Source organism: Panthera leo, chromosome D2 (genome assembly GCF_018350215.1).
Source record: "Panthera leo isolate Ple1 chromosome D2, P.leo_Ple1_pat1.1, whole genome shotgun sequence".
Taxonomy (NCBI): Eukaryota; Metazoa; Chordata; class Mammalia; order Carnivora; family Felidae; genus Panthera; species Panthera leo.
This window is the reverse complement of record NC_056689.1, coordinates 15173038-15196595: the sequence shown is the minus strand read 5'-3', so window position 1 is coordinate 15196595 and position 23558 is coordinate 15173038. Positions and strand designations below refer to the sequence as shown.

At 43.8% G+C, this 23558-nt stretch overlaps 1 protein-coding gene across 1 annotated transcript in view; it reads right to left on the bottom strand.

The window, feature by feature from the left end:
* PCNX2 (pecanex 2) overlaps positions 1–23558 on the bottom strand; it is a 299183-nt gene that overhangs the window by 190875 nt on the left and 84750 nt on the right. The window contains exons 13-15 of the mRNA XM_042908044.1: positions 17740–17911; positions 9751–9861; positions 8867–8958 (exon numbers count right to left, since the gene is read on the bottom strand). Coding sequence (XP_042763978.1) covers positions 8867–8958; positions 9751–9861; positions 17740–17911 — 375 coding nt within the window. The remainder of the gene's footprint in view (positions 1–8866; positions 8959–9750; positions 9862–17739; positions 17912–23558) is intronic.

Sequence of the window (23558 nt, the reverse complement as noted above, 5' to 3'; positions counted from 1 at the left end):
ATTCCTTTTGCCTCTACCTTCTAAAATAGATGGTGGAGAATTGGTATAATTTCTTCACTAAATGTTTGGTAGAATTCAACAGTGAACCTCTTTGAGCCTTGTTTCGAAAGTTTGTTAATTATTGATTCAATTTCTTTAATAAATGCAATCCTAAACAGATAATCATTTTCCTTGTATGAGTCTTTGGTGGATTACATCTTTCTAGGAATTGGCCCATTTCATCTACATTATCTACATTGAGTTATTCACAATACTACTTTATCATACTTTTAGTGTCCATGGAATCTATAGTGGATATCCCCTCATTTATTTCTATAATTAGTAATTTGCATCTCCTGGTTTTTTTTCTTAATTGGCCAGGGTACAGGCTTATTAATTTTATCAATCTTTTTTTAAAAAACCAGCTCTTTGTTTTATATATTTTCTCTATCAATTTCCATTTTTCAATGCCATTGATTTTTTTGTTCTAACTTTTATTATTTATTTTCTTTTGTTCACTTCAGAATTAATTTGCTCTTCTTTTTCTAGTTTCCTAAGGTGGAAGTTTAGATTATTGATTTTAGATCTTTTTTCTTTTCTAATATATACATTTCATGCTACATTTCACCCTAAGCATTGCTTTTGCTGAATCCTACTCATTTTGATAAGTTGTATTTTCATTTTCATTTCATTCAAAATATTATTTAAATTCTTCTTGAGATTTCTCCTTTGATCCATGTGCTACTTAGAAGTGTGTTATTTAGGGGCATCTGGGTGGCTCAGTCGGTTGAGCATCCGACTTTGGCTCAGGTCATGATCTCGCGGTTCATGAGTTTGAGCCCTGCATCAGGCTCTGTGCTGACAGCTCAGAGCCTGAAGCCTGCTTCGGATTCTGTGTCCCCCTCTCTCTCCACCCCACCCCTGCTTGTCCTCTGTCTCTGTCTTTCAAAAATGAATAAACATTAAAAAAAAAGAAGTGTGTTGTTTAATCTCCATATATTTTGGAATTTTTAATTCCACTGTGGTCTGAAAGCAGACACAGTATGCTTTCTATTCTTAAATGTGTTAATATGTGTTTTATGGCCTCAGATGTGGTCTGTCTTAGTGAATATTTCCTGGGAGTTTGAGAAGAATGTGTATTCTGCTATTGTTGGATGAAGAAGCCTACACATGTCAATATATTCAGTTGATTAATGATTCTGTAGAGTTCATCTACGCCCTTACTGATTTTCTGCCTTCTGGATCTGTCCATTTATGATAGAGAGGTATTCAAGTCTCCTATTACAATAGTGGATTCATCTTTTTCTCCTTATAATTTTATCAGTTTCCCCTTCAAATATTTTGATATTCTGCTGTGAGGTACATACACGCTCAGGATTGTTATGTCTTCTTGGAGAGCTGATCCTTTGAATATTATGTAATGCTCCTCTTTATCTCTGAAAACTTCTCTTGCTCTGAAGTCCACTCTATTGCTCTGCAGTATGAAATCAATACAGCCATTCTCTTCTTTTTTCTTTCTTTCTTTTTTTTAGAGGGAGAGCAAGAGCAGGGGAGAAGGGCAGAGGAAGGGGGAGACAGAAAAAGAGAGGGAGAGGGAGAGGGAGAGGGAGAGGGAGAGGGAGAGGGAGAGGGAGAGGGAGAGGGAGGGGGGAGAGAGAGGGGGAGGGAGAGAGAGAGAGAGAGAGAGAGAGAGAGAGAGAGAGAGAGAGAGAGAGAATCTTAAGCAGGCTGCACAATCAGCGCAGAGCCTGACACAGGGCTCGATCCCACAACCCTGGGATCATGACCTGAGCTGAGAACAAGAAACAGACACTCAACGGACTGAGCCCCCAGGCACACTATATTTTTGCTTTCTTTTTCTTAGTTTTAGCAAGGTACATATTTCTCCATCCATTTACCTCCAAGATGTATGTGTCTGTGTATTTAAAGTGGATTTCTTTTGGACGATATATAGGTGGGTCTCGTTCTTGGAACCTCTCTGACAATCTCTGCCTTTCAATCAGTGCATTTGCACCATTAGTGTGTACAGTGATTATTGATACAGTTGGATTAATACTTGCTATATTTGTTACTGTTCCTTATTCATTGCCCTTGGTCTTTGTTCCTATTTTTGTCTTTCACTCTTTTTCTGCCTTTTGTAGTTTTAATTGATTTCATATGATTTCATTTTCTCTCCTTTATTAACATATCAGGTATACCTCTTTTTTAATACTCTTTTAGTTGTTGCCCTAGAATGTGCAATATCCATTTATAATTAAGTCAAGTCCACTTTCAAATAACACTGTGCCACTTTATGGGTAATGCAAGTACTCATAATAACTATACACTTATATTTATTTGATTATGTGATTGCAATAAATAGAAAAAATGGAAATATTTATTTCACCCTCACTTATTCCTTCTCTGATAATCTTCCCTCCTTTATGTAGTTCTGAGTGTCAGTCCTACATTATTCTTCTTTTCTCTGAAGAACTTCTTTTAACATGTCTTGCAAGGCAGGTCTACTGGCAACCAATCTCCTTCAACAAATCACTTCTGAAGGATCATTTTTCAGGGTACAGAATTATAGCTTGGTGGTTTTTTTTTTTCTCTCAATACCTTAACTATTTCCCTCCACTCTTGTTTTGCTTGAGTTGTTTCCTGTCATGAGTCAGCTTAGGCTGCCATAGCAAAATACAGTGTGTGTATTACTAAGCACGATGTCTTAAACACCATAAATTTATTTCTCACAGTTCTGAAGTCAGGAGGCCACGGATTATGGTGCCAGCATGGTCAGATGCTGGTACAGGCTCCCTTCTGGGTTTGCAGATGGCCACTTGCTCTCTGTGTCTTCACACAGCAGTGATTTCTCTTCTTACAGGGGCACTAATCCCATCATGAGGGCCCCACCCTCTGGACCTCATCTAAACTGAATTATCTCCCCAAAGCCCATTAGGATTTCAACAGTTGAATTTGGGGAAAACAACTCAGTCTGTAACAGCTCCTGAGCAGAAACCACATACAATTCTTATCTTTGTTCCTCCAAAGGTAAGATAATTCTTCCTCCGGTTTCCTTCAAGATTTTTTCTTTGATCTTTGGTTTTTCGCATTTTGAATGATATGCACTGGTTTAGTTTTTGTTGTTTTTGTTGATGTTTTGAATTCATCTGCTTGGTGTTTTTTGAGATTCCTGAATTTGTGGCTTGGTGTCTGACACTAATTTGGGGAAATTCTCAGTCATTAATGCTTCAAAGTATAATTTTCTACTCCGTTTTCTCTTTCTTCTCCTTCTGACATTTTCATTACACGTATGTTCCATCTTCTGTAGTTGTTCCACAGTCCTTGGATATTTTGTTGTCTTCAGTCTTTTTCTCTTTGCTTTTTCATTCTGGAAGTTTCCACTGACATAGCCTTAAGCTCAGAGATTCTTTCCTCAACTATGTCCATCAAAAGCATTCTTTGTTTCTATTACAGTGTTGTTGTTTTTCACCAGCATTTCCTTTTGATTCTTCTTGAAAATGTCCATCTCTCTGCTTATACTGCCCGTCTGTCCTTGCATACTGTCTACTTCATCCTTTAGCATATTAATCATAATTGTTTTACATTCCCAATCTGATAATTCCCACATCTCTGCTATATCTAAACCTGATTCTGATGCTTGCTCTATCCATTCCAACTGTGTTTTATGGCTTTTAGTATGCCTTGTAATTTTTTTTCTTGATAGCCAGACATGACACGCTGGGTAAAAGGAACTGTGGTAAACAGGTCTTTAGTGATGTGACGTTAAGGCATGGGGGAGAAGTATTTTATAGTCCTATGATTACTGCTCAGCTTTTTAGTGAGCCTGTGCCTCTGGACTATGAACTTCATAAGTGTTTCTGAGTGCTGCTTAGGTAAGACAGAATGGTGGGGCTGGACTGGAGTTGGTATTTCCTTTCGCCCACATGGAAGGCTAGAGCCAACTGGAGTTTGGCATTTCCCTTCCTCTAAGTCAGTTAGGCTCTTAAAAATCCCAGTAGTTTAGGCTGTGGGGAAATCATGAGGTCAGGCCTTGTTAAGAAGAGAATGCTCTTCTTGTTAAGAAGAGAATGTTTACTCTTCCCCTCCACCTACTAAAAGCAAGAGTTGGATTTTGGGATTTTTCTCCAATATTCACTGTGAAAACCTGTTCCAAGCTCCTGGAGGTAAAACTCACAAAATTGTGCCGCCTCCTGGAGAAGTGGACCCCCTGGGAGATATTAACTCTCAGACTTGCCCAGACTGAGCCTTCGGCAATTCCTTGATTACGGCTCAGGTTTTCCCACCCTTGGACTCATTCCCATGGAGGTTCCTGCTCCAGGAGCTTGTGATCCCCTGTATCTACCTGTCCGTCTCTCCAATTTAGGAAGCAGTGATTTGCTCGCTTCTTGCCTTCTCTGATGGATCCAAAAAGAGTTGTTGATTTTTTTAAATTTGTTCAACTATTTACTTAGTGTTAGGATAAAGTAACAACTTTCCAACCCTTCACATACTGGACCAGAAACCAGAAGCCAGTAATTGTTTTTTGACAAAGCTTCCAAGGTAATTCAATGGGGGAAATGTTAGTCTTTTCAACAATCGTGTCAGTGAATCTCAATCTTTACCTCACCTCATACACAAAAATCAACTCAAAGTGGGTCAGAGATCTAAATGTAAAAGCTGCAACTATAAAACTTCTAGGAAAAAATGTTTGTGACCTTGTGTTAGACAAATATTTTTTAGATAGGACATAAGAAGTGCAAACCATAAAATAAGTAATTGACAAATTGGATTTCCTTATAATTAAAATGTCTACTCTTTGATAAATGCTGTTAATGAAATGAAAAGACAAGCCAAGGACTAGAAAAAAATATATGTACACTATATATTTGATAAAGGACTGGTATTCATAACATGTAAAAAAAACCTCTTATATCTCAGTAAGAACATATAATGCAATTTTTTAAATGGGCAAAAGACTTTAACAGATATTTCACCAGAAAAGATACATAAGTAGCAAGCTAAAGTATGGCACATACTTGACAACAGTCATTATTAGAGAAATGCAAATTATAGCCACAATCAGATACTAGTTCCTACTGGAATGAGTACTATTTTTAAAAACTATTACAAATTTTAAGTGCTATAAAGAATCTGGAACACTTGGAAATCTCAAAGACTCTGAAGGGATCAAAAATGGTGCACACTTTGAACAACAGCTTGGCAGTTTCTTATGAAGTTAAACATTGATTAACCACTTGACCCAGCAATACCACTCCTAAGTATTTACTAAGAATAATAAAAACACATATCCACACTAATACTTGTACACAAATGTTTATAGAAGGTTCATCTATAATTTGGGGTGCCTGGGAGGCTCAGTCAGTTAAGCATCTGACTTTGGCTCAGATCATGATCTAAGGGTTCGTGGGTTCAAGCCCCGCATCAGGCTCTGTGCTGTTAGCTAGGAGCCTGGAGCCTGCTTCAGATTCTGTCTCCCTTTCTCTCTGTGCCCCATGCCCTCCACCCCGCTCATATGGCGCTCTCTCTCTCTCTCTCTTAAAGGTAAATAAACATTAAAAAAATTATTCTTAAAAAAAAGTTTTATCTATAATTTTCAAAAACTGGAAAAAGCCACAGAAATACTACTTGGTGATAAAAAAGAAAAACTACTGACATGTGTAACAACATGGTAGGATCTCAAAAGCATTCTGCTAAGTGAAAGAAGTCAAACTCTCAGAAAGCTACATGTTGTATATTCCATTTGTATGAGATTCGAGAAAAAGCAAGACTGGAATGACAGAAAGCAGATCAGCAGTGGCAGAAACCTGGGCATTGGAGAGAAAGGACTACAAAGGAGCATAGAGAACACTCGGGGGAGGTGGAATTGTTCTATATCATGATTGTGATGTGTGTATTGTGATATTATTAAAGAATTCATAATAAATAATATTTTGATGATATTTGATTATATACAGTCATCAAAACTCATATAATTATATATTTAAAACCCATGAATTTTATCGTATGAAGTTGTGTTTTATAAGTTATAACCATAGAAATCAATTCAGTCATAGCCAAAGGTTACAGTAGGAAGAAGAGGGTGGCTTATGAAGGGATACCAGGGAACCTTGGAGTTGGTGCAAACATCGCTCAACTTGAGCGTGGTGTTAGTTACATGACTACATACATCCATCAAAACTCACCTAAGTGTATATATTAAAAAGGTAAATTTTACAGTATAGAGTTTATATCCCAGTAAATCAGACTTTTTAAATGTATGGAAACAAAAAACAACAGGTGTTGGCAAGGATGTGGAGAGAAAGGAGCCCTTGTACATGGTTGGTCGGGATGCAAACTGGTGTAGTGACTGTGGAGAACAGGATGGGGGTTCCTCGAAAAATTAAAAATAGAACAACCCTACAGTCCAGCAATCACACTACTGGGTATTTATGCAAAGAATACAAAAACACTAATTCAAAGGGATGCATGTATCCCTAGGTTTGTAGTAGCATTATCTACAATGGCCAAACTATGGAATCAGCCCAAGTTTCCACTGACCAATGAATGGATAAAGATGTCGTGTCTGTCTGTGTGTGTGTGTGTGTGTGTGTGTGTGTGTGTGTGTGTTTGTGTGTGTGTGGATTAAGGAGTGCCCTTTCTGTGATGAGTACCAAGTGTTGTGTGGAAATGTTGAATCACTAAATTGCACACGTGAAACTAACATAGCACTGTACGTTAACTAACTGGAATTAAACTGAAAACTAAACACCAAGAACAAAAAAATTAAAAATACTCTTAAAAAATTAAAATACAAAACAATAAAAAATTAAAATGCGCGAAAAATATGTATGTAAACAGACACCGAAACACAACAGAGTAAGTAATAAACAAAGGGTCCTGTGCGCAAGAGCTTGTGACCCCCAAGTTTTACAGACAGATGTTTTACAAAAGGCAGTAGGAAGAGATCCTCAGAAGTACAAGGACTCAGAAAATAATCCATGTACTTTTCCTGAATAAAGCCGTGACAGAATAGAAGAATGTATTTCAAAAGAAAGAACGCCAGAAACATTGATTCCTTCTGTAATGACTGTTCTACATGATGGTATAAACGTGGTGACAGTGTCCCCACCAGCACGTAAGTTACCTTTGTGCATTAGAAGAAAGAATCTTCCTCCTCCCCTTTTTCTATGCGAAAGAAACTACCTATACGAAAGGGATGGAAGCAGTGAGGGAGGAAATCAGGCCATTGAGGGTCACAGACAAATTCACGGGAATGCCCTGGGAGAGGATCATGTCACACTCCCCGTCTTCCACAAGTGGGAATAAACAATGGCCTTTCTGCCACCCACAATGATGCATTTAATAAGACTGGAAGTTACTCTTTTGAAAGAGTTGGCTAAGAAGTGTCATTTGATCTTAAAAACCCTATGGAACATGCATTATTTTTACCTCCTCTTTTACATTAAATTTCTATTTTATCAGACGTACCTGTTGTTTAAAACATTAAATGTGGGATGTCCATAAAGTCAACAAATGTGTGTAATATTAATTAAATTTTCCTGAACGAAGATGCCCCCAACATTACGTGTATTAGACGTATGGGCACTCTACAATTCTATAATACTGAAAATGAGCAGCAGTGTTCCCTGTCTACACCACCTCATGGCCCAAATTCCTGCTGCCTGAAGGCAGCTTGTGCTTCTTTGCCCATGTTTCTCCATATTTCCAGGTGACACATTGTTTTGTTATTTCTTTTTTTTTTAATGTTTTATTTATTTTTCAGAGATAGAGGCAGAGCATGAGCAGGGGAGGGGTAGAAAGAGGGAGACGCAAACTGAAGCAGGCTCCAGCTCAGAGTTGTCCGCACAGAGCCCAGCGCACTCGAACGCACGAACCGTGAGATCATGACCTGAGCCGAAGTTGGGCACTTAACTGACTGAACCACCCAGGCGCCCCTGTTATTTCGTGATCTTTTTCTATCTTAGATTTTATTTGCTGACTTTCCAGTGTGGGAGACAGGATTAAGACAGCCCAGGGGCACCTGGATGGCTCAGCCAGTTAAGCGTCCGACTGCGGCTCAGCTCATGATCTCGCGGTTCGTGAGTTCAAGCCCTGCGTCAGGCTCTGTGCTGACGGCTCAGAGCCTGGAGCCTGTTTCGGATTCTGTGTCTCCCTCTCTCTCTGCCCCTCCCCCGCTCATGCTCTGTGTCTCTCTCTCTATCAAAAATAAATAAACATTAAAAAAATTAAAAAGAAAAAAAAAGGCAGCCCTGATGGTCACACTCACACAAACTCGCTCACACACGCACTTCCCTTCCCCATATAACTGTCATTCCAGTCGCCACAAATACAAAGAATTATTCACAGCGGAGCCACTGCATGCATAGTAATTACCTCTGGTTTTCTGACACAACTTTCTGTTTTCCTGAGGTCAATGCTCATCTTGTGTTTTCATCCTCGTGGGCCTCCCTTGCTGCCCTCCTGAGCTTCAACTTTCTCCATCTGGAGAAGTCTACGGGTCCTCTCTTTTCTAGATTTTAAGACCATGTTGCTGCCGTACCCTCTCCTGTTCTCCGTCCACATAGCTTTACGCCATTGGATCTCTTTACTGCCTTTTGAGCCATACTTCAGAAAGCAGGGAGGGTCAACCCAACAGGTCCCGTTGACCGCCATGCTAGGCAGAGTGGCCCAGGGTCAGTAAGGAGGCCAAAGGGGCAGGTGCAGAGCCGGATGAGACCACGTGGCTGTGTGATCCCTAGCAAATCAGGTATCTTAAGATGTCTTCTAACGCCACCGAGGCCCCACCCTCGGGGCCCTGCCACTCCTGATGTGCGCAGATCCGCCTGAACCCCCAGTTAGTTTACTGAATGGGAGGAGGAGGGCAGAGGCCCTGGGTCCTGACGCCTACCTTCACGGCGCTGAAGCAGAGCACGTGGAGCAGGGCGGCGGAGGCGGCACTCCGGGCCACGCTGTAAACAGCCGACGTCATCCCGGAAACGGCTGAAACACAAACACCAACGGTCTCGTGGTCAATAAATGTAACGACGCGAGGAGACGGTGGCGGCTCTGGAATACAAGATGTCTGCCGGGGGTGGAAGGGGGCAAAGAGGAAGTCCGAGGGGGCGGGCAAAAGCACTGGATGACTGTTACCACGAGAAAGACCACTTACTAAACATGCAGGAGGAAAGCATTTAGAACTGGGGGCACCATTCGTAGAAGACTGCGTGAACAGGCCCCGTGAGGACGTAGGGAGACCTCCTTGTTTACAGTTGAAAGCTGCTGGCCACCATAAACCTCGCGGGTGAAGGTTTCCACAGAAGGGGGTCAGAGAGAGAGAGGAGTGGAATGAACAAGCAACGCTAGCACGTGTGTGCGTGCGTGTGTGTGTGTGTGTGTGTGTGTGTGTGTGTGTAATGAGGTGGTCATAGTACTGATCACCAGCAACACCCGAGTGCTTCATGTACAATTTTATTTAGTTTTTACAGAACCCCTAGGAGATCCACATGTTCATTTCCATTTAGAGAAGCATGAACTTTAAAGTTAAGCAACCGGCACAAAGTCTCCAGGTAAGGATTAGGCGAGGTCTTATCCACCTTGGTGGGAATCTAAAGTGGCACGCCAAGGGAGGGTCCACACAGGCGGAGACACGGGTCCCCTGTCTGTCCAGGTGCACGCATGAAGCCGTTTAGTGCTCATGACAAAGAAAACCTAGCTGTCGGGACTCTCACTCCACTCAGCCCTTATCGGAACTTCAGACTCCTTTACAGGAAGAGTAGGGTGTCAATGACCTACCAGAACCTCCAAAAAACAGCATGTCAATCTGTTCCAGAAGGTAAACGCAGAAAGTGTCGATCTGCGGGAAGAGCCCAAGGAGGGAAATCGCAGGGAAGCAATATAAAAATACTGGAAGTGAACAGACAAAGTTGATGGTAAGTGTGCAGCCGATGGCCACCAGGTCCCCGAGGCAATCCCGCCTGCTCCCGTTCCAGCACCCGGCCTGCCCTGCCCGCATCCTGGAGGCAAGACTGGACTCCTCGCACCCACAGAAGGAAGGTCTGCAGGCCGAGTGGAAACATGCCTGCAGAAGTAACAAGGGGCCGTGTCTGAGGAAGAGGCCTAGACGAGGACCCAGGAAAGACCTCGGGTGGTGAGGGAGGCAGTGGACCAGTCCACAGTTTGCAAGAGCAGCTTTGCATGTGGGGGGCATGAGCATGGGAGGAAGAATCTGGGAAACTCCAGAAACAGGCAAACCTAAAGGGTGGTAGGTGGGCGGGTCTCTCCCTGCATGGGGGCGGGGGGTGCAAACATCGGAGCTGGGGGCTCCTCACTTTGTGCCTCTGTCCCCTGGTGCACTTGACGTGCTGAGCATCACCACATCTAAATGCCAACCACAGATTCGAGTTCAGTGGGAACTCCAGGTTCGCAGAGGAACAAGGGAGGGTGGTGATTAAGACGCCACCACAGGTGATGGTGGGGCACTGAAGGGACTGACTCCCCGGACACTGGAGCATCTGGGACATGAAGGTAGCCCTGCCTGGCCAGAGGACCGTGTTCCGTCCCCAAATTGTAACAGTGCAGCTGGATAAAACATCCACATGCCAGGACTCCACGTGTCCCCCAGATCATTTGTTAGACGAAATAAGACGTACCAGAGCTGCGTTTCACAGCTACTTCCCTATTATCCTCTCTTGCTCAAGTCTTTGTAAGTTGGCTTTCATAGAAACACAGAATCTCCCATTCCTTCTGCTATAATACATCTGTCTTCTGTCTCAGTTTATTGAGTAGCATGTCAATGTAGTTCGATACTGGTAAGCCTTAATAAAACTAAGGAAATTTGATTTGAAATCCCATATGCCCAAACGTTGGAACTATGTGCTAACACCGTGCATAAACCAGTCAACAGTGGGAGTGGGGATGGTGGGGGGGGGGGGGGGGGTTCAGCTATTTCTGAAAAATCAGAAATGTAAACTTTCCATTGTGAAATTGGAGAAACGAGAGTATCTGTACGGTCCCATGCTCTTGCTAGTAGTGGCTTAAAAGTAAGTATGGGACAATCCCCTCTACAATAATACCGGGGAACTGTTTCAACTCTCTTGCGGTTGGAACCATGTTTTGCTACACGTGGTGATTTTGCTGTAATGTTTTCTGTGGCAAGATTTCAACGATATTGTAAAAACCTAGAGCATCTGCGAGTAATGCACTTCTCAACCAAAGTATGCAATAAGACACAAATAGTGACCTACTAAACATAATTGTATAAAACACCATTTTTTTTCACTTGTGAACGGAACTCAAAGATACGGGGGAGACATAAGAAATAAAGAGAAATTTAATTATAGAGCATAGTTATAGGCATCAAAATTTAAATCCACATAATTTCAAGTGAACTAACATTCTTCTCAACTCTGAGACTCAAACCCAGAAGTGAAGATTGCACACTAAGCTGTACTCCCCATGGCCAGGATAGGGGCAGAGGGAAGGTGTGATGAGATTGCATTAGTTCACCTTCTCAAGTGCTGTGCATGTGGCAAAAACCACACCAAGAAAGAAGAACTTCCAGGGAAAAGTACGGGTGTGAAACAATATTTAAGGAAGCTGAATATTGGAAAATGTTCAAGAAAGCATGTAGGGTGCCTGAGTGGTTCAGTCAGTCAAGCATCTGACTTTGGCTCAGTTCGGATGTCAGGGTCCGTGGGTTCTTCAATCCCCATGTCAGGCTCTGTGCTGACAGCATGGAGCTTATTTGGGATTCTCTCTGTCTTCCCTCCTCTCTTTACTTCCCCTGCTCACACTCTCTCTCTCAAAAATAAACTAAAAAAAGAAAAAGAAAAAGAAGTATTCTCTATTAGAAATACATGAGGCAATGAAACCACAACTATGGAAGCAAAAAGGACTGGAGCCAGTGAATCATGGTCTGAGGGTGCTACGATGGTGGGAGACACGGGGGAGCCTTGGCCAGAGATGCTGTGGCCGTGCTTACAGAACCCGAGTTTCCTGGCCACAGTGGAAGGACAGGAGTCCACATGGAGCCCAGCGTCTAGATCCTTCCCAGGATGTATGAGAGAAGGAAATCATTACTCTTTACAATCAAAGCCAGGAAGGTGGAAGGAGAGCAAGGTGGGGAGCCCACACATCTCATGTGTCAGGCCATACTTCATGTGAATAAAGAAGCAGCCAGGGCGCCTTGATTTCAGCTCAGGTCATGATCCCAGGGTTGTGGGACTGAGCCCCGTGTCAGTGCAGAACCTGCTTGGGATTGTCTCTCTGTCTGTCTCTCTCTCTCTCTCTCTCTCTCTCCCTCCCTCCCTCTGCCTCCTCTCCCACTCACTCTCTCACTCACTCTAAAATAAAAAATATATATATTTTTAAAAAGGAGCTAAATGGTTTTTGCATTAGAACAATTAGAAAATTACACCTGAAGTTGCTGAGGTTATTTTGTCCTTTTTCCAAAAGTAAAAGAAAAAGTCCCTGTGGCTACTGGCAATTTTCCCTGTGAACAGGTTTTTTTCTTAGCATACCACTGAAAGGGTCTATAATTTTCTCTCACTTCTTCCCTACTGCTCATTTTCCCTAATAATTACCATAAATGCAGAAACTTCTGGTACAGTCCCATTTCTTGGCAAGCTACATTTATAAATAAAAACATTGTAGCTTCTTTTTTTTTTTAATGTGAATAATGATACTCGTTACTATTCTATCCTACTACTATTAGGTTTAATTTGAGAGAGAGAACACACAGAATGAAAATAACATGGAAATAAACCTGAAACCTACACAGTTGATGTGAATGTGTATGTTGCCTGTCTTCAAGATGCCCCTATCTGTGTGTGTTAACTAATTGTCCTGAGGATGGCCTATACTGAGCCCCAGAAACAGCCTTTATAGAAGACACACAGAGAAGACAAATGTGAAGTGTCACCGGGCAGAGGAGAGGGGTACATTCCAGTAACTCGTCACAAAACCTCCATCTACTTCCAAGGGTGGCATTACTGGAGATGCATTGTTGTAGGCTGGGGGTTGTGGTCGGAAGGACTAATGGAAAACAGAAAACTCAGATCTGAAAGGGATCCACACAGTGCATGGGGTCGTGCTGCAAACGACAGCCACCTCATCTTGCCTGAGCCCCTTCCGCGTCCGGAACTCCTTGCTTCACCAGGTAACCCCGCAGTACCACTGCACCCCTCTAGGCCAAACCATCTTACAGGTGTTTCTTGCAAGGAGCCGTATTCCTGGCCATGACTACTAATTACAGCTACAACAACGGTGAATCACCATTGCCTGTACCTCCAGCACCCAAGCATTTCTTCTCGTTCTCCTGTCCCCCCACCCCATCTCAGGGCACACTCTAGCTTTGCTCCTGCTCCTTTTGAAGCACGATACTAAGACACTGAAGACCTTTTGGCTTCCTCATCAGGGGGATAATTACAAAGACAGCCTCCCTCGCCGGCTTTTGCTGAAGTCACCCGAATGGAAAGTATTAAAAATTCCAGCCCAGAGGTCTCCATGTCTGACTGAGCACAGGCAAGGGATACTCAGAGGTCCCTTCACCTCCCTCCCGAAAATAAAAAGAAAGAATTGTCCCTTATAATGAAAGAGAAGTGCCCACAGGGATATGCTGAATATCTATGAGGGGTCTTAGAGGGGAAAATTATATAAGAATATTATCCTCAGTGTTTCTATGTCTTTAACTCACCATCCCCCAACCCCAGCCCCAGCCCCAGCCTATAAAAGCAACAAGTCCCTGCCACCGACTCTGTCTTTCTTCTTATGTCCCCAAGTTCCCTGCCTCCTGGCAACGTACATCCCACCTTCTTGCATCGTTCTATTACATAATTGAGAGGCTTGCCTTTGAGATGCTCCTCTCTTTGCATTAAATAAGATAAGCAGCCTCTCCATCTTCCCTACCCACCCAATTTCCACCTGACTCATCTCCCACCACTGGCTCACATTCAACCCCTTCTGCCCTGGGAGGCAGAGGAGGCAGGGTCAGCTCCCCGCCCCTTTCCAGCTCCCCTCCCCTGGCCGCCTCTCCTCCCTCTGATGGGTTCATGGTGTTGAAGCAGGAGTGGCAGCAGGTAACAGAAATATCGGCAAGAAGGCATGATTCTAAGAACCATGTCACCTTTCCCAGCACCAGCCAGAGGAGCATCACAGCACGAGAAGCAGACAGCACCTTTAGACCACCTGATGGAAAACAAGGTCATGTGGGCTAAGTTCCTATTTCTCTCCTGTCCTTTTTCTTTTTAAATTTATTTATCTAATTTGAGAGAGGGGGCAAGGGAGGGGCAGAGAGAGAGAGAGGGAGAGAGAGAATCCCAAGCAGAATCCGTGCTATGCTGTCAGCACAGAGCCCGATGTGGGGCTCAATCCCATGAGCCGTGAAGGGCGTCTGGGTGGCCCTGATCTAATAACCTTGACATTCTTATAAAAAAGGGGAATTTGGACATTTGGACACCGAGACAGACACACACAGAGGGAAGATGAAGTGGACAGACACAGGGACAAGGCCATCTATGAGCCAAGGAGGGAGGCCTGGGACAGGCCCTTCCCTCGTGCCTGCAGAGATTTTAGACTCCTGGCCTCCAGAACTATGAGACAAGACATCTCTGATGTTCTCAGGGACCCATTAGCGGTACTTTCTTATGGCAGCTATCGGAAAACACACACTCCTTTTTCTCCCAATAACCTTTTGTTTCCTCCTGATTTTTTCTTCTCTCCCTGTTGGTTTCTGAACTTAACAATGGCAGCAGTTATTATCCACTCAGATCCCTTGCTAATGAGGGACAGAAGGTGGAGAGGTTCCATAAAGAAGAATTGCCCTCGCTTTCCCCCATCGAGTCAGAAAAACAGTATATACCTCTATCCCCTTCCTCTCATTCCCAGTTGTTCTAAATCTGTTCCACAATCTTTTCCTGCTCGGTGCAAATTAATGTGTTTAACACATTCACTCCGTAGGGATTGCTATTGTTCTAGTTTTCCCTTTTTCTTTATCCCAGAAGTCATTTAGTTGGCTTGCTGGATTATTTATCGCTATTTTTACCTGTCACTGTTGACAAGCAGACAAAAAAACATGTATTGAGGAAAAGCTCTAATGAGGGAAAGGGAATTCCAGATAGAAAGATGCGAAATGCCACATTCCCTGCCCCATCTCCACTCCTCAATGGAATTGGTCTGAAGAAAAATAACATGAGAATATACATAGCCAGTAGCTTATTTGAGAACAAGGGTTTCTGCTAAAAGTAAAATCTCACCAAGTACATTAAGGTCTTACTTTTGGGGCCCTGATAACATTTCACATTCTGATGCCAGGGCAAATTTGCTACGCCAAGACAACCACATTTATTGCAATGCCATTGGCCTGTTTATAGTAGCAAATTAAATAGAGAGAAATGGTGGAGACGCCCATGTACAGAAAAACAATTTCTAAATGGAATGTATGCCATGCTTTTCTTCCTCTTTCTACAGATCATCTTCAGCGGGTGCTTATGAAGTCCCTACTTACTGAAAGGCTGAGCTGAACAGGCCAAAAAGGACTATATAAGCTTTCCCTGTGTTCATTCGTTCATCCATTCAACAAACATTTCTTTAGTGCCTGTGTTTACCAGACACAGGGCAGGGTACCAGGGATTCAGGGTGAGAAAGGAGGCGTGGCCTCCGCCATGCCCGGATTGAATCCAGCAGCATACAAGCTAGTGAGGGAGCAGACGTTAGTCAAATATCACAAGTGCAGCCGATGACCACACACTGGGTTTGGTGCTCTGAAAAGTATGGTTTGGGGGGATAGAAGACGGGACCATGCTTAGGGGAATGGACCATCAACTAGCACGGTCAAGGGGGTTGGGGCGCCACAGAAGAGGAACACAAGACATGAGCATGAGATGAAGAGGTGTGCCAGGGTAGTTAGGGTTCCAGATCAGGTCACAAGGATTTGTAAGAGGTGGAAATCTAGCAGCACTAACCCGTGCTCAAGACCCTAGGAAAAGATGGTCATGAGGTGCCCAAGATTGAGTGTGCGGTGCAGAGAGGGAAGGCAACATTTTGACACAGACACCTGTTTCTTGAACATCTTCCAAAATGGTGTCATGCCCTCTCCACCTCTAATCCCCAGGCCCTCCTGTGCCGTTGAGCTCTGGACCCCAGCACTGCTGTTGGCTAAGAGGAAACAGGAAAGGACAGTTTCCAGCATGCACAACCGTGACTGGGCATCTGCATCCACTCAAACGCTGCACTTTCCATTGCAGCTAATCTCGGGAAGGAGACGGGAGAGCACATTTATAAGAAGATAAAAGTAACTGAAGTCTTTCTCGGAGTGTATGCATGCATGTGTGTATGTAACAGGAAGAGAGATGTTGTGGGCACAAAGGTGGGCTTATCTGGGGCTGGGTATGGGGGAGTGAATAGTTTGCTACCAACACAGCAGGAAGAGGAATGGGGAGATGGTGATTGAGAAGGCGAGTCGGAGGGTGCAATGTCTACCTTGGTGTCACCTACAAGGAGCACGAAGATATGCCATAGTGGAGGGCCCTTTCCAGTCCACTAGAGAGACTCAGAAAGCTGTCATGGGGGCCAGAGAAAGAATGATATGGGACCTATGGCTTTGAAAGGCTCCTCCTGAGTAAGACATCCAACTGGAAAGCAATAGATCCAGGGGCTGATATCTCCGATAGTTGCCCTTTACCAATCCATTTGGGCAACGTGATCACAGCTAGTCACAGGCTGGTGTGTGTGTCAACCCCTGGAGGTCATTGCAAGAATTCTCAGGGCATTATGAGGCAAGCCGTCAGAGCTGCAGGCGACACTGGGGCAGCCTCTTCACAGAAGGATGATGATAATCGCTAATACCCGGTGCCCGGCCCCCTTCTGTATGTTTAAATACACGGACACATTTCAAACTTGAACCAACCTCTGAGGTGACTACCATTTTTGTCCCCACAGCACAAAAGAATTTTTCTCCAGGTCACATAACTAGTAACGTGGCAGAGCTAGAATTCAAACGGCCAGGCGCCCGGCTCCAGAGGTTGGGCTCGAAACCATCAGACTGTGCAGGCTTCCCGTGTAAATGGGGCACATCACGCAAAACTCCGTCTGGACCTAAAGGTGTGCACAGAGTACCAGGGACAGACTGGGTGACCAGCATGCCCAGGATTCTACCTCGACGGAGAACCATACACACTCAAGCGTTACTAGAATGTCTGTGCCATGTGCCATGTGACAATGTCTGTCCCACCTGGGACGGCCACCCAGGTGGCAAAACCCCCTCACCCTGGGGAGCCCCACCGATGCCTCACACCAGGCACCACAGCAACCAGCCTTCAGATATTACAGTGTTGCAGGGCGCCAGGGCGGCTCAGTCCCTTAAGGGTCTGACTTTTGCTCAGCTCATGAGCTCACGGTTCATGAGTTCAAACCCCGCATCCAACTCTGCTGACAGCTCAGAGCCTTGGAGCCTGCTTCAGATTCTGTGTCTCCCTCTCTCTTTGCCTCTCTCCAGCTCACACTCTGTCTCTCTCTCTCTCTCTCTCAAAAATAGACATTAAAAAAAAAAAAGGTATTACAGTGTTACAACTTCTGTGTCATTGATACCACAATGCTTTAGAATGATTCTGCCATTGAATGCTCTGGGGCTCCAGCTTCTAAAGGTATACAAGCCAAAAGAGAGATGCATCTCTCTTCATCCAGTAATCAAATAAGGAGGTTTCTCCAACTAGCGATTCAGAATACAAAGGGGAGACATATCCTCCCACCTCTATAACCTTCCCCACAACCCCCAAATTCACTCACCTATTAACAGGTCCCTAGCTGATTGGAGGGACCTTGGAGAGAAGAGCTTCAGGCCATAGACAACGTAAGTGGGAGGGTGCCGGGCTTTGGCCCCTGTGTCAAGAAGCAAAATAAGGCCACACAGCACACAAAAATAGATTGGTCTGCTATATGTTATGATTTGGTTGTGTCCCTAGAAAACAAACACAATATCTGAATGGTACCTATTATTTGGATTAAATGACAAAAATCTCATAGTCAGAAATTTATATCATATCATACAACTTATACCATAAAACATTCTCTCCCCCTCTCCCAGCATAATTCATATACACAAATCACCAGGAAAAGAGAAAAAAAAAAAAAAAAACCTCTGATGCTTGTTCTGACAATTAAGGAGAAGAATATCAAAAAGAATGTTATGCCTCTCAGACTCAACAAGATTTAGCTGAAAATTTAATTGCCATCCTTAGATACAATCTAGATCTAATCAATGATCCCCTAACAGTGAAACTTCCATTTGTATTGTTCATTTCAAATGCAAAACTAATATAAGCCATTATTTGATCTATGTGGTCTAACTTGAGCCCCACTACTATTAAGAAATAGAATTATAACTTGTGGGCTTTGATTTCTCTGTCTTAAAAAGCAAGGCGATACAGATACAAAGTTATACCCACAGAGATTGCAGAAAATGTCTTAGTGTAGAGCAGGGGAATAATCCAATTTTTAAAAACTCACCATTTATATACATTTTCCTTTGAGGAGGACCAAAAGCTTAACAGATCTCATCTTGGCCCTCAAAATGTTGTTATGAGGAGAAGTAGAAACATGTTTATTCTTCTCCTTGAATGGATAGAAAAATTATGGGAAAGATAGAACACCAAACTTTCCAGGGCAAAAGCCAATGAAGAATTTACATGTCACAAATCAGTGCACAATTCATAAGGCTCAAAACACCACCAAAAATGAATTAGGGGGAGAATATTCTTTGCAATTCATGAACTACTTTGGGTGGAAAAAGTCAAGATGAAAGTGATACGGCTTTGGATGTGAATTTTTAAAAGTCACTGCCTTGAACGTGTTATATTTAGAAATGCAATTTAAATTGCCACCGCTTCTATATAGAGATGGTCCTATTCTGAGACCATCTTTTAATAGGAAAGAAAACACAGGCTGTCCGTGGGGGCTGGCTATGTTTGGCCCTGAATCCAGCCTCAGTCTTGAAGGAACATTTGCACTCTTATGAAATTTCCTTTTGAATCCAACTGGGTCATAGATTAATGGGTATGGAAATACTTTCTCTGCATTAAAAAAAAAAAGAAGTCAAAACTAAAGCCTAAGTGAGATTGTAATGCATTTCTTATCAAGTGAAAAGCAAAATAACTCTGGTTGCTACAGACAGATACTTGGTATACAAACACACAAGACATTCCTCAAAGTGACACCATACAGGAGATATAATTAAAGAGCGACCTCCCGCTTGTCCCGATTCTTCCTTTTCCTAAAAGGTTTAAAAATACATTTTCTAGGAATTGAAAGTCTGGCCTTGAACAAGCCTGTGATACAATCTTAAATCTGGCAAGTCAAACTTTGTTAATGGGCAGGGGAATGCTTCCTTGTAATTGTAATTTATGAAACAAAACGTAAGGCTGGCTCCCTCACAAACAGCCTGCCCTCATCATCCACCAATGCCTCACCTCACTGCATGTTCTGGGTCCCCAAACCGTTCTAAGCGTGACCCTAACAGGTGGCACAGACATGACTTTTATTTTCCTTCATTCCTAAGAAAGTCCCCTAATAAAATTCCTTTGCTCTCCAATTCCTTCTTTCCCATGCAAATCAATCATCAGATCCCCCAAGGATTGCTTTTTCTTTTTTTCAAGAGAAAAAATTCCACTAGTTCCACCAGGTCAAGTCTGATCAGTCTTTTTTGCAACTCCTCCAACTATCCCTCCCCCCAACCCCCCCCCCACCTCCGCCATGTGGTTTCAACTTGAAAATGCCCTGGGGAAGCTCCCCTGACATCAGCTGTGGGGCATCCTGGAGGCTGTCTGCGCATGCGTCTGATTTCCCACCAGCCCCACCCACGTGTAGGAGGTCTGGGCCAGGGCAGCTTCTGGAAGGGCGAAGCCAGAGAATCAACACCTCCGGGGACCCCACCTCCGGAGAGTCGTGGTGCACGTGGCTAAGGGGACAAGGCCATTCGAATCATCCCCATAGCAAGACAGTGGGCTAGTCAAAGGCTTCAAAGTTATTAAGACAAACATAAAAGGTGTTTATTATAAGGGAAGATGGGGTGTCAGAGAACCTGGGGTGCAGCTGGGCCTCGGTGGTGAGTAAATCTGGGCTGTTAACCCTGTTAACCAGGTCACGCTGCGACCACCCCATGTCAGCTGGCTGCAGGTGTCAGCCCTGGGCTCTGTGCGGCCTCAGTCCGCAGGGCAGGAGAGAGAGCACCTCATACCTGCAGAGTCTGCACACGTTCTCGTCTGGCCACATTCAGGACCTGGTATTTTTTTGGGCCGGTGTGAATGGCCAGGGCACCAAGAGCTAACATTTGTCCCACCTTTCTTGTGCCCCAGGCACCACTCTACCCACGTGGCCAGTCCTCGGGACACGCCAAGAAGTACTTACTATTCTCATTTTGCCAAGGGTAATCTGCGGCATAAGTTTTAATAATAATTTTTTGCGAAATTACGAAATGTACCCCCGGCTTCCCAGACAGAAAGCGGTGTGGCGGAGCAAGGATTCGGAGGCTGGGTGGGCACTGGCCTCCCGGCCGCCTGGCCACTGCATGCTGACTCCCGACAACAACCGGGCAGAGGAGCCCATTGGGCTCAGGCCCCATCAGGCCCCAGGACTCAGCCTGACTTCACTAACGTTCATTCATAATCGTCATTCTTGAAACACATAATGTGAACGTCACTTGTGTGAAGCAGAAATACAGAGAGCATGAGGAGAAGCATTAGTAATAGTTTTGGGGTGTTCAGCCCAAATGTCCATCAGCTGAGGAATGGATAAAGAAGATGTGGTTTACATACACAATGGAACACTACTTGGCAATGAGAAAGAATGAAATCGTGCCATTTGCAACAATGTGGATGGAACTGGAGGGTATTATGCTAAGTGAAATAAGTCAGTCCGACAAAGACAGATATCACAGGTTTTCACTTATACGTGGATCTTGAGAAACTTAACAGAAGACCATGGGGGAAGGGAAGGGGAAAAAATAGTTACAAACAGAGAGGGAGGCAAACCATAAACACTGAGAACAAACAGAGGTTGATGGAGAAGAGGGGAAAATGGGTGATGGGCATCAAGGAGGGCACTTGTTGGGATGAGCACTGGGTGTTCTATGTAGTGATGAATCACAGGAATCTACTCCTTAAGCCAGGAGCACACTGCACACACTCTATGTTAGTCAACTTGACAATAAATTGTATCAAAAAAAAAAAAAAAAAAAAGACCTTGAACTCTAGAGGGTGGAGAGGGTATAGAACATTAATGGCACACTCTGTCCACTGCTCTGGGGCACTGTTCACTGACGTGAACCCCCATCATTAAAATAGGAGTTGGCTGGGGGCGCCTGGGTGGCTCACTCGGTTGAGCGTCCGACTTCGGCTCGGGTCATGATCTCACGGTCCGTGAGTTCGAGCCCCGCGTCGGGCTCTGTGCTGACAGCTCAGAGCCTGGAGCCTGCTTCCGATTCTGTGTCTCCCTCTCTCTCTGACCCTCCCCCGTTCGTGCTCTGTCTCTCTCTGCCTCAAAAATAAATAAACATTAAAAGAAATTAAAAAAAAAAAATAGGAGTTGGCTGTTTCATAGTTCGTTACGATGGTACCGATCTGTTTACTCAGATATCTGTGCCTGGTGATGGGTTTTTTCTCACTTTAGCATTAGCAAATCAGCATTAGCAAATGCCTGAGCATTTTTAACTATACACTTCAGTCCCCATTGCATGTGGAGCAAAAGGGGGAAAGCTGGGGACCAGGCAGCCACTGCCCTACAGAGAGAAGAGCCCCAGTAAAACCGGAGCCAGTAAGTATTCCGTGACTCATACTGGGGTATATATAAGGATCCAAAACATTTTAGAGAAGGCGGTAGAGGTGATAAGCAGCAACCAAAAGGTCAAATAATTCCTAACAGATGACTACTAAAATGCTACTTCAGGGGCCCCTGGGTGCCTCAGTCGGTTGAGTGTCCAACTCTTGGCTTCAGCTAAGGTCATGATTCCAGGGTCGTAGGATCGACCCCAGCTTCAAACTCCATGCTGAGCGTGGAGCCTGCTTAGGAATCTCTCTGTCACTCTGCCCCTCCCCTGCTCCTTCTCTCTCTCTCTAAAAATGAAACAAATAATAAAATAAGATGCTACTTGAGTCTAAATATGGTAGAAATTTGACAAGTTACTTTAAAAATTAAAAAGACATAGGCAAAAGAGTTTCTGTAAGCTTAGCTTATAATTTAATTTAGTTTATAATTTAATTTCACAGAATGATATATTTCGGGGCCAACTTCTTAGCTTTCCCGTCTGTGAATCTTGACAAATGGGTCAATGCAGCCGTCCAACCAAGGAGGCAGTGAAATGGACATCAAATGGTGCCCAACGTGCCATCCACTCTGCCACCCTTCTATTTTACGGTTTCCCACTACCTCAGCATTTCCCCAATGACAGTGACCGACAGAGGGAAGGGTGATCACTTAAGTTCTGCCCTGATTTCATGGCAGAAATTAAGTATAAAAGCATTCAGAGAAGGCAATTTGGAGTGGCTCATGCTTTAAAGAATACTATTTTTTTGAGCAAAGGAAATACACAACTGAAGAGATAAACCTAATTTAATTTTCAGTCGAGAACCACTAAGACTCAGTTGACCTTCTTATTTCTAAGATTGAGGACTGAGAAAAATTTTTATAGGTCATTTAATATCATTCCTCTGACAGACACTACCCCCAGCTAGGTGATCAAGGTCAACACCAACAGCGGTTAAGTCACGTAGACAGTACATAGCCTCAACGTGTTGTGATGAAAATGGCTTTTCCCCTCAATGGTCTTGCTCCCAAAATTCTATAACCCCGGTCTAATCATAAAATAGACATCAGATAAATCCCGACTGAGGGGCAGTCTACAAAATCCCTGACCAATACTCCTCAAAACCGTCAAGCTCATCAAAAAATAAGCAAAGTCTGAGAAGCTGTCATGATAACTAAACATAATGTGCTATTCTCGATGAGGTCCTCAAACAGAAAAGGCACATCAGGTTAAAACTAAGGAACTCTGAGTAAAATATGGACTTTGGTTACTAACAATGTATCAATATTGGCTCACTACTTGCGACAAATGTCACAATTGGATGCAAGAGGTAAATAACAAGTAGGGGAACTGGGTGTGGGGTATGTGGGAACTCTCTGTACTATCTTCCCAAGCGCTCTGTACCTCTAAAGCTGTTCCAAGATCGGAAGCGTATTCGCAAAAATCATTCCCGATGATTTTGTATATAACAGGAAGTGGTACCAAATGTCCTCTCTGTATAGTTGCCGTAGTTCACCGAGGAGAACACATAACAAGATACAGCCCTTGCTCTTTGGAGTTGGTACTGTAAGCAACGAAATGATAACTACGCCAAGTGGAAGGAGACAAGGAAAGAAACATTTACAGAGGACTGAGTCACTCGAGGCCCTGCGCCGGGCTCATTACATGTATTGTCCAATCTGCTCGTTCACCAAATCCAACTGAGGCTGCTCTTGTTCACAGTTTAGCCGTAAAAAAGTTGCTAAGACTCGTCAAGTGCTTCCACCGTACTATCGGATACTGTGCTGAGCACCTGAGCACCTTATCTTGT